This window comes from Vigna unguiculata, chromosome 10, assembly GCF_004118075.2.
Source record: "Vigna unguiculata cultivar IT97K-499-35 chromosome 10, ASM411807v1, whole genome shotgun sequence".
Taxonomy (NCBI): Eukaryota; Viridiplantae; Streptophyta; class Magnoliopsida; order Fabales; family Fabaceae; genus Vigna; species Vigna unguiculata.
In genome coordinates, this window is record NC_040288.1 from 32,313,851 (window position 1) to 32,332,578 (window position 18,728).

The 18,728-nt window shown below is 28.3% G+C and overlaps 1 protein-coding gene across 2 annotated transcripts; it reads right to left on the minus strand.

Moving 5' to 3' along the window:
• Positions 1–670: 670 nt before the first annotated feature.
• Positions 671–17,691, minus strand: LOC114166445 (MADS-box protein SOC1-like). 2 transcript variants are annotated; one of them, XM_028051180.1, is made up of 9 exons: positions 17,586–17,691; positions 16,964–17,048; positions 16,646–16,839; positions 6,643–6,727; positions 2,235–2,296; positions 2,036–2,135; positions 1,913–1,954; positions 1,453–1,512; positions 671–1,275 (listed from the first exon to the last, which is right to left on the minus strand). In XM_028051180.1, exons 3-9 carry the CDS (start codon positions 16,825–16,827, stop codon positions 1,120–1,122), a joined length of 687 nt encoding a protein of 228 aa, XP_027906981.1. In that variant the 5' UTR covers positions 16,828–16,839; positions 16,964–17,048; positions 17,586–17,691; the 3' UTR covers positions 671–1,119. The 2 variants fall into 2 exon arrangements, with proteins under 2 accessions (XP_027906981.1, XP_027906980.1); XM_028051179.1 differs by lacking the exon at positions 17,586–17,691 and adding an exon at positions 17,312–17,583.
• Between the last annotated feature and the right edge of the window lie 1,037 nt (positions 17,692–18,728).

The following is an 18,728-nucleotide window of genomic DNA, read 5'->3' on the forward strand; positions in this document are numbered from 1 at the left end:
TCTTAAAAAAATAAAATTTAATTTACCTGAAACAATCAATAAGAAAACTAAATTCTAAATTTATAATTTCTTATAAAATAGAATAAACCAAAACAAGAAGATAATAAATTATAAAGAATTGAACTTTCAAAATACGGTTCGTTAGGCCTTTTTTATTTTTACTTTAAGTGGAATCGCTTAAGGAAATAATGGATGTCTATGCATTATATTTTAAATGCATACCCCATATTTGGTTTTAGAGACTTTTTGTGACAAATAGTTAGCGATGATACGATTCTTCCACGAAATTCGTTACACTTATTCACTATTCAATTTTGTCACAAACTTTACAATTTTATAATAAATTTTAATATAATTTTATAATTTTGTAAGAAATAATTATCCATAAAAGAATTAGTTGATTAAAATTTTTAGAAAAAATAATAAAAAAAAATCTTTTCTTGTAAAATTTATTTAACAAATTTATAAAAAAGTTCTCATGAAAATTTTTAGTAGTATCTTATATGAAGAAAGTTCACAACTTAAATACCAAGTTGAAGCAAAGTAATTTTTCTTTTTAGTGAATGAGGGGCTGTAAATACTGGTGAAAGATTTACTCCATGAATAAAAAACTTAAAATGTTACTTCACTTGTTCTTACTCTCTTAAAATGTAGAATTGCAGCAGAAATGTAATGAAGGAAAGTCATGCATTTAACAACCTTACAAACTGGTGAGTCCAAAATATAAGTATGAATAGAAAAGGGTCATTTTGGCCCATAGGTTTGAGGATACTGTGGAGTAAAACAAATCACTCCCACAACACAGTTACCACTATCACTTAAAATAATACAACATCATACAAAATCCTTCCAATAATTTCCTTGATTCTTCACATAAAGAAAGTATCAAATAGAAATGCAAAAACATTTAACACTTTTCAAACACCAAAAATATTTAATACTTTCTTCATGTGATTGATAATTTAGAAGGATTATCAGAAAGATACTGTAAGATAAGAAGATTTAGAATTATTCTATGATTCTCTTTTCAAGAGCATCTAGGACACATATACATTGATGATACAATTAGATCTTACCCTTATTTCAATTTTGCATAGCCAGAGATTAAACAATCTTCTACTAGACCTGATTAGAGAGGCCTAAATTTGTTCTTGTATCTGGAAGTCCAATGAACAATTCAGTCACCACATCTGAACTTGGACTACTTTCTGCACAGTTTTGGGGTTGATTTTCATTCTGATCCTTTGTTGCTGCTACCTGTAGATGCATGCCATGCTGCACAAAATTTCTGTTTTATGCTACTGAGATATGAAAACTATGGGGGATTTTTCATGTATTTGACCTAAAAAACTTGAAGTTCATGCTATTCTATTTTTGTTACCATTTGAAGAATATAAAAAAAAAAATCTCAAACTCCAAATGAACTGATTCCAAATATTGCAGTGACTTTACCTTCTCAGTGAGCCTTACATCTTCAGTGAGCTTGGCATTTTCATCTGTTAGGGCTTTTTCCTGAATTAAATTACAAACACTTCAGTCAGAATCTCTTTGATGTATTTTTTCCAGCTTTCAGAACTTATGGAAAAGGAATTGAACCTTGAAGCAACTTTTCAGGCATCATAAACACAGAATAATACAGAATAGTGATGCTTCTAAGACAAACCTTCAGGTTCATAATTGGTCACAAATATGCTGCTAAATGCTTGTTTGGTTTAAATATACAGAAGTACTATACGAATTTCAACACAAAATCACACGTTTGAAGCCATAAATTGAGAAAAAACACTGTTACTTCTGAAATGAAAGTAGTTTTAATCTCTCTCAACCATAGCAAAAATCCATTTTTCCACTTCTCAGTGATACAAAAGAGGCTATAACTTGCAACCATTTTGAAGAAATGCAGACATGTTACCTTTTGCTTGAGTTGCTCAATTTGTTCCCTGAAAACCTGGAGCTGAAGAACGAAAATTGAGATTTTTAAATATCAAATATAACTTTTAGAAATTTTAATAGTAAAATGGTTAATCATTCTAACCTTTCTTGCTCGAACAATACTTAAACTCCTCTCCAACTGTTGTTCAATCCGTAGCAATTCCTCAACGGAGCAAGACCCCACACCTTCTCCCAAGAATTTCCTGAAGGAATGAAATCACAATGCACCATGTTCTTCCATTGTGAGTGAATGAGTGAAAATAAACAATTTGTCAAGGTGAATAGAATTTAAAAATCTTAACCGTTTTGCAGCTTCAAGAAGTTCAATCTTCTTCATCATGTTTGCTGCTTCTAGCTTCAGATGCTGCAAAATATTATTAGACAAGTTATTCAAATCTCGGCACTTTAAGTTGAAACAGTGATATGATAAGAAAATAAAGTAAGTAGAATTAACTTTGCAAAGTATATATACATTTTTACATGATAATGAAATTGTTAATATATTCTTAAAAGTTACATGCGATCTAAACTTTATTTTACAAATTGATTTTGTAAGATTGAGAAATTGTATTTTGGTTATACATAAAAAGCATTAGCACTTAACTAAAACAACAAATGAAGCTTCCTAAGAAGAAACAATTTCTACCTGTCTTAAACAAAGGTAATACAAAGTCGATGTGGGAATAATTTTTTACTTTTATCCAAAATTGCTTTTTTTTTAAAAAAAGGCTTCATCTCTCCGACAATAAGGGAAAGCACTTTGAAAAATAAAGAATTATTACACATTAATTAAAAATTAATTACAGATTTTTCTTACTAATTTTTTCAATTATTTGTTGGTAAACTTTTTTTTACAGTATATATAAAGCATTTATTAGTTTTAATGATGACTAATGTAAAGTGAAGAAGCAATTGTTTAGGTTCAGTTGAAAATTTGTTTTGAGTACAAAAGTAGAGATTTTTAGTAGTGGCTATGTAAGCAAATGATGACGAGAAGAAATGTTTAGTAGATTTTTCTGATGGGTTCTTAGAGGATTTCATTTAATTAACCCTAATGTTTAGTTAGGGTTCTCCAAAGTTGAAAGTGCATAACTTACACTTTTTAGTGACCATTTTCATTATTATATTTCTTTTATTGGATGAAGTAACAAACTTCTTAAAATATGAAATATTATTATGTGGGATGTCAATAATTATCTTAATTAATATCACTCTTTCATTGAACTTGGAGTTCTATAGTTATTTTATATTTTTTGAATGTGTTGAATAATATTACTATGAAGGATTACCTCTTGGGTATACTATTGTTTTGAGTGATGGGTTTTGGCTGATCTTTGAAGGAAACTGTGATGGTTGGACTGTCTTTTGAACAACATGGTTGAGACCTCAAGAATGTTTTGAAATTGATGGATTCAACTTGATGGTCACTAGCGTACGCTAGTATACACAGGCGCTATTATAAAATCGTGTCTGTGTGTACATATTTTTTAAATATAAATGATATTATGTTAGTAAGTGATAAAAATGTAATATTATTAAATTAATATATAAAATAAATTTATATTTATTAAAAATAAAGTGAAATAAATAAAGAAATTAATTGTTGATAAATAAAAAAAGAGAAAAAAAGATAAACAATTTTATAAAACTAGGTAAAAATAACTGTTAATTTTAAAAAGTTTAATAAATAATTATATTATAAAGGGTAGAATTGATATTATGAAATGTGGACACAAAAGGAAATCTTCTTTATATATTGTTATAGATTTTGAGGAAATCCATGATGGTACTATGACAGAGTCATGATTAAGGTTTTTAAGGCAATCTTATTGTAAGGGAGGTGATTATACATATAAGAAGAATAAAAAAAGAAATTATATTGAAAAAGACGATAATTGACACTACTTCTAATCCAAAACTTTAAAACAATAGATTTATGAGTATTTTCTCTTCTATAATGTTTAATTTTGTCATTTCTATCCAATGTGAAATTTTGACCCATAGTTAGATTATTCCCGACACTAATACCTTGTTCTTTTATTTATATTTTAGTAATTACTAATAGAAAAGAAAAATTGTGCTGTTAGTTGTTTCACTCTCATGTGTGTCTCAGTGAATCTCTTTCCTGCAAATTCATTAGTTTCTAGTGTTCATGAGATTTGCAAACTTACTCAGGAGTCACTTCTTTTTGGTAGGTTTTCATTGCCAATTGCAATTAGTATGAGGTTAACTTTAGTATACTATAGTTTCTGGGATATTTTTTTAGCAGTGAAAAAGAATTTGAGATGTAGTAATCCATATCCATATAAAAAACATACAACCCTTAATTAATTACAGATTACAGATTAAAACATACTCTTGGAAAATATCCATACACTGAGCTTCACAACTTTAGCATCCTTGACAAATTACAGATTAAAAATATACATAAGCATCAAAGTAATACTACCAAATCTCCTCACCATTTAGAGCCCATAAATCATCACACCCCAGTTATTAGAGATGTAAATTATTGAAAAATGACAAAACAAGTTTTTTTTTTCTTTTTCTTTTAATTAAAATGGGCTCGCTAAAATAAAACAAAAGTATAAGAAAGACGTTAGAAAGTATATATAAGTCCAATTCTATAAAAACTCATTTGTAAGATGCCGATTGTCTTTTCTTTTAAGTTATAGGTTGACCTAGTAATTAATAGAGTTGCAATTTGTGATAACGTGTTCAAAAGAGGGGTAGATGCAACAAGTCACGTGTGTATGTGTGAGAAATCAAAGCAATACCTATTTTTTGATTGTATAGTAGCAAAAAACTTGTGAAAGTTGTGCAATAAATGGGTTGACATTGTCATGATACACCAAAATATACCAAAAAAGCATTTTCGACAATTTAACTTGTTAGGGATAAACAATAAAAATAGTTTAGTCTAGAGTGTTTCTACTTTGTTGCAGGTGGAGATACTGAGAGTCAATCTGTCTAAAGAAAGAAACACCTGAAGGTTTCAAATTTTCAAATCTATAAAGTGTAGCAGGAATGGAAGAAAGAAAACTCAATGAGTGTGTTTATCTATTATTTACATTTCTATCCTTAACTTCTTCGTGTAAAATCTTATTGTTTGAACCTTCTTTTCAGATGTTTTTGTAAAAGGGTTGGAATGTCCAAAGTGTTTTCAATTAATACATTCATTATTACTGATAAAAAAAAGTTATAATTTGATCATATCTCTAATTGATTTGAGATTTTCTATACTTTTTTCCTAATGCTAAAATTTTGACATCTTGAGAATGAGACTTAATAACGATAGGAGATGACACAATAAATTTAACTACTAGAATTGGTTATGATATCATATTACAATTCCTTTAACAAAACTAGTTTTAAAAGTGAGGTTTATATTCATTTATATACCATAATTTGATTATATCTTTAGTGGGTAAGATATGCAACAAAAATTTAATTCAACTTCAAAAAAATCAATCTATAAAGTTAGATTTACATCCAATTACATACAATACTTTAATCATAACTCTAAATAATGTAAATCTCCGATATACAACTCACATCAAGAATTTGACATGTTGAGCATGAGTATTTATAGGTAAAATAATAGTTGTATGGTGACGAATAACACGATAAACTTATTAAACTTTACTATGATAAAGTGTATTTTACAACTAATTAAATTGAGATATTAAACATACTCTTTTGAGAACATCCTTTGAGAACAAGTATATATATATATATATATATATATATATATATATATATATATATATATATTTATTGCTCTGGTTATATTGAAATTAGTTTTAGTCATTTATTAGAAGACATTTCACCAAAGTATTTATGCTCTCAATCTTTAGTTGAAATTATATTTCTAGTAGAATCTTAATGTGAGACTTGCTAGGTTAAGTCATTGAACAGGCCAAATCCTAAGAGAGAGTCACCACAAACAATTTTTTTGTTTAAGTAGCAGAACACATAAATCATCCTCAATACTAAAGCATGGTGTCAATAGCACCACTTATACTAGGAAGTTAAACATCATTTGCCAAACAAGGTCAAACTTAGTTGGAAAAACAATCTAGGAAAGTAAAATCAGTCGGTGATGTATGGTACACCAAAGGCTTCTATGTTTTAGTCTTCAAACCTATTTGGATAAAAGCTAGAAATGTTGGAGGTCGTAGATCAACTAGAGATAAGGTATTTTTATAATATATAAGTGGGTGCAAACTTCATCTTACAAACTGATTTTGTAAGCTTGAGTTGGACTTAAAGTTCACTTTTTAACATAATATCAAACAAAGTTAAGGATTATAACCTATCCTATCGAGATTTGTTATTTATTGAACATATCGTTCAACCTGTTATCGGCCTCTATCGAGATGCATACACCTTAGAATGAAGGGGATGCATTGAAGATCTTAGATCAACTAGGAATAAGAAAATTTCATAGTATATAAATAAGTACAAATCTCATCTTACACGCTAATTTTGTAAAGTTGAGTTACGTTTAAAGTTCACTTCTTAATTAATGAGAAGTGCTTTCCTAAGCTTTTCTGACAGAAATGTAGAACTTTTTCACTCAAAAACACTTTTGTATCCAAAAGTATTCTTACATGCAAACAACAAATCGAACAAGCAAAAACAGGTAAAACTAAAAGCATACACATTCTATGAGCATGAGAACAATGATGTGAGAAAGTATGTAAATACCTGCATGTTTTGGTCAACTGATCTGAATGAAGTTGAGGTTTCAGTTTTGGTATGTCTGCGGTATCGTTCTATTGACTGCTGCGTGCTGTATCATGAGAAACCCAAAACTAAATAGATCAACACATAATCAATATCTTAACTTCTGTTTCAAAAACAAGCTAAGAGAATGAAAAGAGTGAAGGAAAAATTTAAATTTTCTAGTACTTATAATTTCAATGCAATATAAATAGTTGAAACCAATGAAATGTCAGACAGAAAAGTGACAAATTCATTAACTTCCATGCATATAATCTTCATACTATTTAAAAACAAATTATAGCTTAGCAGCGAAAAAATTCTTTTTAATGACAGTACTTTATTTAGTTGTTAGTTACTACTAAGCTCTTTTTAACTTTGATGTTTTTTTGCTTAATAAATATTCCAATGTGTAAAGAGGAAATAATTCAAATTGTAAAATGCAGACATAATTAATTCTAAAATAGATTAAAAAGTGAAATATGATATTCCGAAGCATATCAAGACTATGAGTTGGAGGAAGAAAGTAGGTGATTCTTGGGAGTTCAATCCACCATTTACAATATTTCACTGTGTTATATATATTTATTTATATAAAGGTTATTCTATACTGAGACTTTAAAAAGATTTTTTTTTTATAGAAGAAAAAAATCTATTCATATCACGATTTTTAAACAATAAAAAAATATAATATATCATCATGACTATCAGAATTTGTTTTTTAAAATTAACAAAATATATTTCCATTCAAATGAGATTTTAAAAGATTAATAAATTGTATGATATTTAAAATACCAGTTATATAGTAGAATATTTCTGTGAGACTATCTCACCTAAATATGAGATTTTTCTAAATTTATTGAGACTTTTTCTCAATCTTAGATATATGATAACATGGAATTCTTTTGTCCTATTTTCAAGCATTGTTTGAAAACAAAAACCCTAGCTCTTTCCATTAAATAAATCTTTTAGGATAATTAACTAAAAAGGTTAGGGTTTAAGTTTTAAAATAATTTTTTTTAATCTTCCAAAAACTTAATTATTCTTGTGAATGGTATGAATATCTATTTAAAAGCTACTGCAATTTATTTATATATATATATATATATATATATATCCAAGTGTGTCAACGAGTATCCACAAGTGTTATAAAAAAGTTAGAAAATAAAAAACAAACAAAATTATTTTGTATTCTTTGAAACAAGAGTTGCAAATATCATTATGGATATACTAAAAAGTTGTTAAAAGTAATTACTTTAACCATTTCTATTATTTTGTCTCAGTAAAAAATTTCCTATTAAATCAGTATAAAATCTTTCTATTCGAAGTTATCGATTAAATGAGATTATAACTTTAAATACAATATAAGAATACAATAAAATGGGTTTACACCTTTAAATTCAAACCTTATCATTTATTTGCATTAATTTTTATTAATTGTGTTAGTTATTTCGTAATGTCTTATTCAATAAATTCAGTTTACTTTTAGTAAATTCAAGCCTTATCATTTATTTGCATTAATTCTTATTGATTGTGATAGTCATTTTGGAATTTCTTACTTAACAAACTCTGTTTACTTTTACTAGAAACAATGAACACTTAACTTTTTAATTAGATATTTAACATTTTATCTACCACAGAACAAATTATTGTTTTCACTTATGACCTATAAAACTACAATTAAACTTTGTTACCTCGGATCATTAACGTAATATCAACACTAAGTGCGACTTAAACACTCTTTAACTTTATGGAATTTTACATAATAGAATAATATATAAAAATGAATTTCACTGGAAAAAAAAGGCAAAAATAGGAAATTTATATAATTTTTTAAAATATTAAAAATTCTTTAATTGTTATTAAATTCATAAAATCCTTTCAAATCCTATAATGTTATATTCTATAAATCCTTCAAAATCGAAATTATAAATCCTTTTAATAAGTTTTTTTAAATTGATATATTCTTATACCTTATTTTAAAATTCAAATTACCTTTTTTTAAGTAATCTCAGTTAAATTACAACCTAAATTTAAAGTTCTGTATTCTTAACTCAACTTCTCCTGTATCGTACTCTAAAGACATGTCAGTAACTTCTAAAGATTTTAAACTTCTAAATTTGAATATTCTAAATTTATCTTTAAACATTTATTCAAGCATACTAATACTCTTACCTCGGCCTTAACACTAATCTTCTTTATTATTCACTTTTTAGGACTTTTTTATTTTCATCTTCTGAAGAAGCTAGTTAATATAGTTTCTATAAACAAGCACATGATGACTTTTGTGTCTGTCTTTAGATCGTTAAGTGTCAATTAATACTAGCTAGGATAATAAATATTAATATTAGTTTGATGTTAATCTAGGTTGGATTTCAATTAGTATAGTGATGTAAAAAGATTTTACTTTACTTTTTGGAAAGAAAATAGATCCAAAGTGTCTTAATATATTTATCTTCTCCATTTTGTGTACATCTCATTCCTATTTTATTATTAGTTACTGTGGATAAAATAATATATATATATATATATATATATATATTATATTCTTTACTTCGTACATTCATGAGTTCTCATTAGGAGAATTTATTTATTATAAGAAATAAGTATATATTACAGGTTATAAGTAATATAACCACTACAAGAAAATGCTTCATTAGTAAGTAATTTTAGTGACTAAAAGTTGTTAGTTACTATAATTACTAATTTAAATACAAGTTTACAAAGTAAAAAAATTATTGGTTACTAAAATAGTTACTATTATGAATAAAAAATTATAATTGGTCACTAAATTTGTTTCTAAAATTAGCTACCATAGTTTTGGCTACCAAAGAAAACTGGTCACTAAAAATTAGCTACCTAAGTTTTGGCTACCAAAATAACTTAGTTACTAAATTGGTCTTTAATTAATTAGTGACAAATTTAGTGACTATTTTAGTAACCAATAAATTTTAATTTTGTAAAATGGTATCTAAATTGGTCATTATAGTGACTAATAACTTTTAGTCACTAAAATTGGTTACTAATAAGACATTTTCTTGTAGTGAACTTGTCTTGGTTAAAAAATATTAATATTTCTTTCACAATGTAACCATTCTCACATAGGTGATGTTTTTTTTAGGAGAAGATTCACTGCGGAGATTTAACAATAATCAGATCTTAGCCTACCTTATATAAGAAATTTGACTTCATCTTTAACACAAAACCATAAAACAATGAATTTATGTGTTTTATTTCTTGTAAGATGTTCAACTATCTCATATCTACTGAATGTGGGACTTAGACTAATATTTAGATTCTTAATAATCTCCTCAAGGACGAGTTTCTTTCACATTAGTATGTTCCCCTTTAATGAAAACATTTCCAAACATCAATACCTCAACAATGACTTTCTTATATGGTCGTTGTACCTCAAGAGAACATGCTTGTTTGAAACTCCTACCAGAAAAACTTTCGATAGAAGGAATCTCCACATTTAGGATTCTTAACCCATATTATTCTAGTTTGAACCGACTAGCAAGATGAACTAGACTTTGATACCACTAATGTGTTTTTTTCAGGGGAGGTTTCACCGAGGAGTTCGAACAATAAAGATATCAAAATAAGTTCAAACTCGTGGCCCAACTCGGCTTGCCATGGGCTCAAGCAATGTTAGGTTGGAAAAAAATCAATTTTTTTAATGTGGGTCATGATTTACTTAGGTGGCGGGTTAAACGATCCTTTATTGTTTTTTACCATTTTTTTCATAAGTTTTTTTATTACAATTGTTTACTATTTAAAGACTTGAATGTAGTTCAAATATTTTAACAGTTTGAATGTTTAATTTATTTATTTGTTAAATTGTGTAGGTGATGTTTTAATTTTCAACTACTATCTTTATAATAATGTTTGATGAAATAGATGAGTATTTTGATTATACTCAATCTGTAGTGAGCCAACATGTGTGTGTGAGCTTGGTTGACTCTCTTAGACACTTCTAATCAACAACAATGAGACTTGAGTTCAGTCCAGATAAGAGATTTATCGTTACCTTCAACCCAAAACCTTTAAGACAATGAATTTATGAATATTTTTTCTTATAAAATACGCAACTTTCTTATTTCTAACTAATATGTAACTTAGACTCACACTTTAATATACTTTATCATTGTTATTAATGGGGTGAAAAAATTTATGTTCTTCTCATCTCTTCTTTGGTTCAACTAACTATTTGGTTTGAAAGTTACTGAATGCATAAACTACGGACCAAATAATGTTTGAAAGAAAACAAAATGCAAAAAAACAAACACACCATGACAAAAAAGTACTTATGAAAAATTAAAATGAGTCAAACTATTTCTTTATGACGATCACTTATATATGTCTACATGCAAACAAAAACAATGATTTTTTTAACACTTAATTTTTCTGACACCTAATTATATTCATTATTTCTCTCTTTCTCTTCTTCTATCATGCTATATCATTATAATTTTTTTTTTCTCTTTAGCTCTTAATATTCTTTGAGTTCTTCAACCATGTGGGGTTCTCTCCCTTTACATAAAAAGAAAATGAAAAGTAATAAATTTTGATTGAAAAAAAAAATGTAGAGATTGTGATTGAATGCTTAAATATATATGCATAATTATGTAGTTATTTAAATCATTATAGTTTATCATATAACTTCTTTGTAAAATACTGTGACAAGTAAATAATTTTATGATTGAAATATCTCTTTTACATAATGACCACAGAGTGAATTGAATCTAAGTCTTTATACATACTGTTCAAACTTCCTACTACTAGGTCAACCCTAATAAGTTTAGGTCAAAGTGCTTTTAAGTTTTGGTATCAACTACATCACTATGACGATGTTGCAATCATGGCAGACAAAACTTGATTTACTTAGAACTTTTTTGTTATATTTAGTTTGTGTTTACCTTTTTGAGGGTATATATTTATTTATCATTAATGATTTTATTTTTAAAATTTATGTATAGAATAAACCAGAGAAGAGTAATGTAACAACATTCAAACACGACCTTGAATTAACATTAGATATAACAAAATTGACCATATTTACTTAAGAAAGCCATGTACTCAAATAAAAGAGATATGAACCACCAAAGAAATATGAAATATTTCCTGGAAAATGTTTTATCAGTTTTTATGTAATTTTTGAATAAGAGATACACCAAATCAAGAGGAATTTTCACATGATCTGTATTTAAGTAAGCTATAAAACACTTGCAGATTAGAACTCAAATTTTTGGTTATTAAACACATAAATAGCAACTAAGCTCAGAATTTATGTTCTGCAAGTGATATTAGAACTCAAATTTCTGTCTAGAGTGAAACTTGTAATGGAACCTCTTTTCTTCTATTCTTGTATAAAAGTTGAAGTGGTAATTCCCAAAAAGAAAACTGAAAATTAAGATCCCTATAAGAATTCATTCTCATCCTTGAGTTTTGCTTAAGATTCTTCTATGATTCTATTATTGCTTTGAGTGGATTAGTAATGATTCAATTTAACCTTTCAAGGTTTAGCTCAAATAAAATTAAGTATGTTTCTTCAAAATTAACTTATGTTTAACCAATGTTAAATTCAACTTGAAAGTAAAATATTTTCAAAAGCATATATTTTCTTTTTCAATAATAATTAATAGATATGGAGTATTTAGAATCTCCAACCTTTTATACATACCTACTTTTACATAAAACAAAGGCAATTAAAATGAATATACAAGTAAATAAGAACACACAAACAATTGCATTTTTGTTAATCTTTATGCATTCAAATAAATTAATGTTATGATAGGGTGAATGTAAAACAAAATCCTCCCTTTGTCAAAGGGAAACTATATATGATTGCTAAATGAAAACGAAGACTTATTTCTAGAAAATAATTCAAAAGTTTTCTTCTTTTTTACTTATTTTAAATTTATTTATTTTTCTTCATCCAACCAAACACATACAAGGGTTATTTCTGGAGTGTCTTGTGGCAATTTTGTTACGATTCTTCATGATAGGAAAAAACCCTAGACTAATCAAGGATGGTTGAAAAGTACTTCATAAAAGCTATTCTAGTGTAATCACAAACCAAAACTTAGCCAAAATTTATTACTTACAACCAAATCCCTTTAAATCATACTTCATAACATGTCTTCATATCAACACTTAGATAAAATGAACTTAATTCCAACCCTACATAATTTCGAGTTTCAAAATTTTTAAGCTTCATGCATATTACAGATGAAGGATTTTGGGAGGAGATGACATGATTCAAGGGATAGAGTTTTAATAAAATAAAAATGGCATTACTAAAACAATATTAAAATTTTCTTTATATTTACATTGGTTGGCAGGTTAGAGGTATCTTCTGTATCTCATGTATATGAATTCTCAGTCAATGCCAATAAATAGACATGCTTAGTAAAATAAATTAATTTTAATGATAAAAAATAGTCATAAGGCATGTCTATTTATAAGTTTATAGTCATGTATCTTTTAAATTAATTTTCTCATAAAAGAAAATTAGGACATGTCTACTTATAATTTTTCATTTATTTTTAATCTTTCTATTTATCACTTATTTCTATTCTACCAAATACCCAGCTAATAAACTACATGAAAAACAACCTAATAAGACAATAAAAGTATTGCAGAAGTGTATCTGAATCAAGAGTTTTTCAACTACAACCATTAAGAGGAAACCTTTTTTTCAACCTTATATAGAAGGATAATAATGTGTTGGTTTTGATCACGTGATAGAAGGTTTCGGTTTTCTACTATGTTTGGTCTGAACTAGGAACTCTATTAAAGAGGCTAAGATGTTCAGTTCTGTGAGGATGAAGGACAATTCCATCTGACAAACTATAATGACTGTAATATATAGAAGTGCACTTATTGGAGGGATTAAGTGTTAAAGCTGAACTATTGCATTTAATTAAATACTTCTTTGTATCAGAGGTGACATCTTGACAAGGAAAGAAATAACGGTGTTTGATTTCAGAGTACTGTTTTTTTTTTTTTCTCTCTCATGTGTATTTAGTTTACAGGAAAAGAAAAAAGAGAGAGTAAAAGTAGAGAATAGATAAATTAAAAAAAAAAAAACTGAAATTAATGATCTCTTATTTTCTCCTCTCTTTCTACCAAACTATGGGATATTTATTGTCAATTTTCATAAGAGAATGTCAAACATGTATACAACAAATTAATTGTGAACATATTTTATGTTGTTATTTACTTTAGCAACTCTCTTTTATAATCAGAATGAAAGTAAAAATAAAGTAAACTTTTTATGAGATACAAAATATAAAGCATTTTCTTTAACATGAATATAGTTCTAGAGTCTTAGTACATTAAAAACCCTTTAATAGTTTTCGTGAGAGAAAAATGCTGTTAATCTTTTAGTTAATGAATGTTATTATATTAATGCATCAAAATAAAAGACTAAAAGAAATATAGGACCCCTATTTTCTTATAGGGGTAAAAGAAACCAAGTCTTTTGATATTAGCTTGAAGAAATTAAATTGTAGTTTATTTTATTTTTATTTTTATTAATACTGTTTACTGAAGTCAACTTGTTGAGTAAAGAAGGAAGTTGATTTATCTGTACTGAGTGACCAAAAGAGCAAACTGCATAGAAAAACATAACATATAAGCCTATGTATAACTTTTTACCATATTTTAGTTCCCAAAATTTGAAAACTTTTAACTTGTTTTGTAAATGCTGCAAAAAGAAGACAGAAGCAGAAAATAAAATTCAAAGAAAAATGGTTGGAAATCTAACAGTAAAGAAAATGCAAACAAGTGTTTGTAAACAATTTAAGGAACACATAGAAACATAGAAGAGAATGTAAGCTTTAACTAAAGAAATGGTTTACTGAAAACATTTTAGCATTGAGTATTGTTATGACATCAACCCTTAATAAGATAATCTTTCTTGGTCCCAAATGAATGTTGTAAAATATTTTTACCTTGGCAAAGAGTATAATCAACTACTTTCATTCTCCTACAACAAAAAAGGTTGAGCTATATATAAAAGCCATCTAGAGAGTTTAAGTCATATATTCATTATAATAGTATATTTTGCAAGGTTTTATAAAAGCTTTTATTTGGAGTAGATACTAACACCATGATAACTTGTAACTTAAGGGGAAAAAAATAGTGATCCAAAAGATACATCAATATGCATCGTTTTTCCTAGTGGATGTAAAATTTGTTATAGGTATAAGAAGTTCCGTTTTCAATTGATATTTCTCATTGTTCCTGTAAGAAGGGACAGAAGAAATTAATACTGATAAGTTCATTTGAATGCATGTCTTCTCACATCATTTTGTGTTTCAGTCCATTTTTCATTTTGTTTAATTTCCTTAGCATTTCAGAAAGGGTTAATTAAGAGAGCCAATCATCACCACCACACCCCTCTGCCCCCTCAAAAAAGGAAAAACAGACACAACTGAATAGTACTAAAAATTAAGTAAATTTCAGAAAACCACATGAATAAATTTGTAGGAAAAAGCATAGCAAAGTGTTATGTTCATGTATAAGTTTCTTCTTGTTTTTTAGCCCTTTCTCCAAAGTCAGTTTGCAGACAACACAATTATTTTATGCAGCATTTCATTATGCTTTGTAATCATATACACCCTTAACTTAGTTTATTATAGGAAATGTTGAAACTTTCAATTTTCAAGTGCTCCAACAAAGAGAAGCTCCAAAGTTTGAATTCCAGCTAGAAAATCTTGTCTACTTAAGAATATATGCATAAAACACTGTGACTTCAAAGTTGTTGCACATATGAGTCTTAGCTACATTGTTGTTTGGGACTTGATTACTTAAGACTGGATCTTAAGTTCAACATTTGCAGTTTCAAATAAACAAATACAAATATAAGAAGGCTAGAGTAATTCATATATAAAAGGAATTGTGGTATTTAATGTTATGAATGCACCTGCACGATGATTCATACAAAAAAGAAAAACTTTCTATATATATATATATATATATATATATATATATATATGTATATATACATAGATTCTTCGACCAATAATAATATTATACACCTTAGAATGTGTGAACTCGTTATACTAAACCACACTGCACATTATTTCATGGAGCAACACTAGCTTCTTGCAGATAGAGTTACATTTTCCTTTTCTTTATTTTTGGAACATCACATTAAGGTTTTCCTCACATTGTTCGATGATAAAAAGTAGGGTCGACCCTACAGTTAATTCTAAATAAAATACTTATTGATCAGTTGATATCACAGGAGGAATCAAAATCATCGTTATGTGGTACTGCACAAGAATATCTTTATCTCTCTCTCCTTCCCATGAATATTGTAAATGTCAGTTTTCAGTACATATGATACATCACTAATCACTAACCTACATGTACAAGCTCATTCTTTGCTCGTTACTGAGGGAACAAGGTTCCTTTATTCATTCCACCAACCTTTGGTTGAGGAGGTCTGAAGTTTTGCTTCATTGTGTTAAGCTCTAAACAAGTTCATTGCAGATCTCAAACATTGCCAACTACAGTCAATTTTGTCTCTTGATGTCAAGTAATTATATATGAATAATCGCCAATTGGTATACACAATCACTGACAGTCACCATTTCTCTTTATCTCCTTCTTTCAATCAAATTGTAACTATTGTTTTATAGGGTGTGTATTAGCATGTAGGTTCATGCATTATTTCAAGTTTTCCATGAAAATCTCTTTGATTAGCTCCAACAATCCAACCCAAAAAAATAATACAAAAAGTACAAATAACAAATAAAACCAGATCCTATGCAGTATCCACCACTGTGTATTCGTGTTTAGGACAGCTACATAACAGTATATACATGCATATGTGTGTTATAGGTATGCATGAAATTTACTAGCTCACAGATTAAAGTAACTGATCTTGGTTTCAAGAGGGGTGCTATAATTACCAGAAGCAGAAGCATTAATTCACACAAGAAAAGGGAAAGTTGAAGGAGGAGAATACTGGTACCTGGTGCTAGCAAATTCATAGAGCTTCCCTCTTGGAGAGAAGATGATAAGAGCAACCTCAGCATCACACAGAACTGATAACTCAAAAGCCTTCTTCAGCAACCCATTTCGCCGCTTCGAGAAAGTTACTTGCCGGCTTGTTGCGTTCTCTATACGCTTCATTTGAGTCTTTCCTCTCACCATCTCTTCTACTTTCTGCTCATAGAATCGTCAGAACCCAAAATACCAGAAAATTACTTTCATAGACACTCAAACAAATAGTTTATACGCATACATACTATATTGGGTGAATAAGAGAGAGCAAGCCAAGAAATTGAACCTTGTGATGATGGAGAAATGGAAAGATTTGCAGCAAATATGAACCCTCTCCGAGTTAGAGTTGAAGAAGACACAGAAAGCTTTAGCTGATAGAAAAATGCAAGAGATTAGAAGTGGTACTAGTCAAAGGGTTCATTAAATTCCAAAAAGCAAGTGAAATATTTATGAAGGAAAGGAGGTTAAGTCAAAGAAAAAGTATAGAAGAAAATAAAGACTATGACAGAAACAAAATCCCTACAAACATTATGAAAAGAAAAAATGAGCAAATTGAAGCTTCTTCCCAGCAAAGGATCTAAACACCCAAAGAGAAAAAGTTCATTTTTTTTTCTTCTGCTGCTGAAATACTCACCAGAGGAAAAAACAGAAGCAGGCCTCTCTGAGTAAGTAAAGGAAAAAGTAGAGGTACCAAAAAGGGTGAAGATTTGCACCAAATTGGCAAAATCAAAGGAAATCTTTGTAAGCAAGAGAAGGAGCTAGGAATAGTAAAGGGTTTGAGGCTAGAAAAGGAAAGGGAAAGAGAGAAAATGAGAGGGAAGAATCCAAAGAAAGCAAGAAACCCAAAAGAGAAAGCTCAGAAACTGAAGATAAATAATAGAAAGAGAAGGAAAAGTGAATGGCATTACATAATTGAGATACGTTGAAGAAAAATGAGTTGGATTTGACCTATATTTAGCCAAGAGAGAAACCACATCTTTCCTTATTCATCCACCTTGTGTTCCCAACACCATTTTAAGAAACAAATTATTTTTTATACATGGTTATGGAAAATCGAAACCTCATCTCTTGCTTGTTTTGGTAAAACAACACACCAACCGTCCCAAAAAGAAATTTCCTCATTAATACAAAAAATATGAAAATGATGCTTCCATTTTTCTATAAAGGGACATGTAAAAAAATATGCATATAAAGGACGACAGGGAACTCCATATATATATATATATATATATATGGAAACCTTTACCTTTATTTATATATCAGTCATCACTGCAAGCTTCAAATTTCTTCGTGGCTCATCTTCTTTGTACTATTATTCATAAAAGAAGAAAAAAAAATATTCGATACCTTCAAAAAGTGGCTTCTGAAGATTAAACAATTATGCATTTACATTGCTACCCTCTAACACATATCCGCACTTTTTTTTTTTGATGAAAAATGCACTCACTGGTATATATATTTACGTGGTGATGACAGTGAAGAAAGAAACAGTGAGCGTGAATGTTGAAAGAGTAAACCTTGTTCTGGTTTTGGTTTATAAATAATGGTTGTTATAGTTGTTTGATATTTAGGAAGTGTGAAAAGTGAGGCATGGGAAAGGAGAAAAGGAAAGTGGGGTGGTGGTGGTGCAGGAACTGTGGTGGCACAGCATCACAGTTAAAAAAAATAGAGAAAACGGTACAGTGTTAGAAACACGTCAACTTCGTCCGTACAACATCGTACACAAACTCACCAATGATACCTCGAAAACTAAGAAACTTGCCATCAAAAGTAATTATGACCATTATGTTGCATTGACACACCACTCTGTGTTTTTTCTTTTCTTAATTTAACAAATATTTTCTTTAATTATAATGCATAAATAAATGACTCCTTCACAGCAAGTAACTGATATAAATTCGGGTTCAAAACTCAAAGCAGAACTCATCATGTTTAAACTAAATTTGTTGTACCGATTCTTCTCAATTTCCTGAACGGTTTTTTCATTCGTTATTTTAAATATTTTTGTCTTTAAAAATTATTTTAATTAGTCAAGAAAAAGTATATAATTT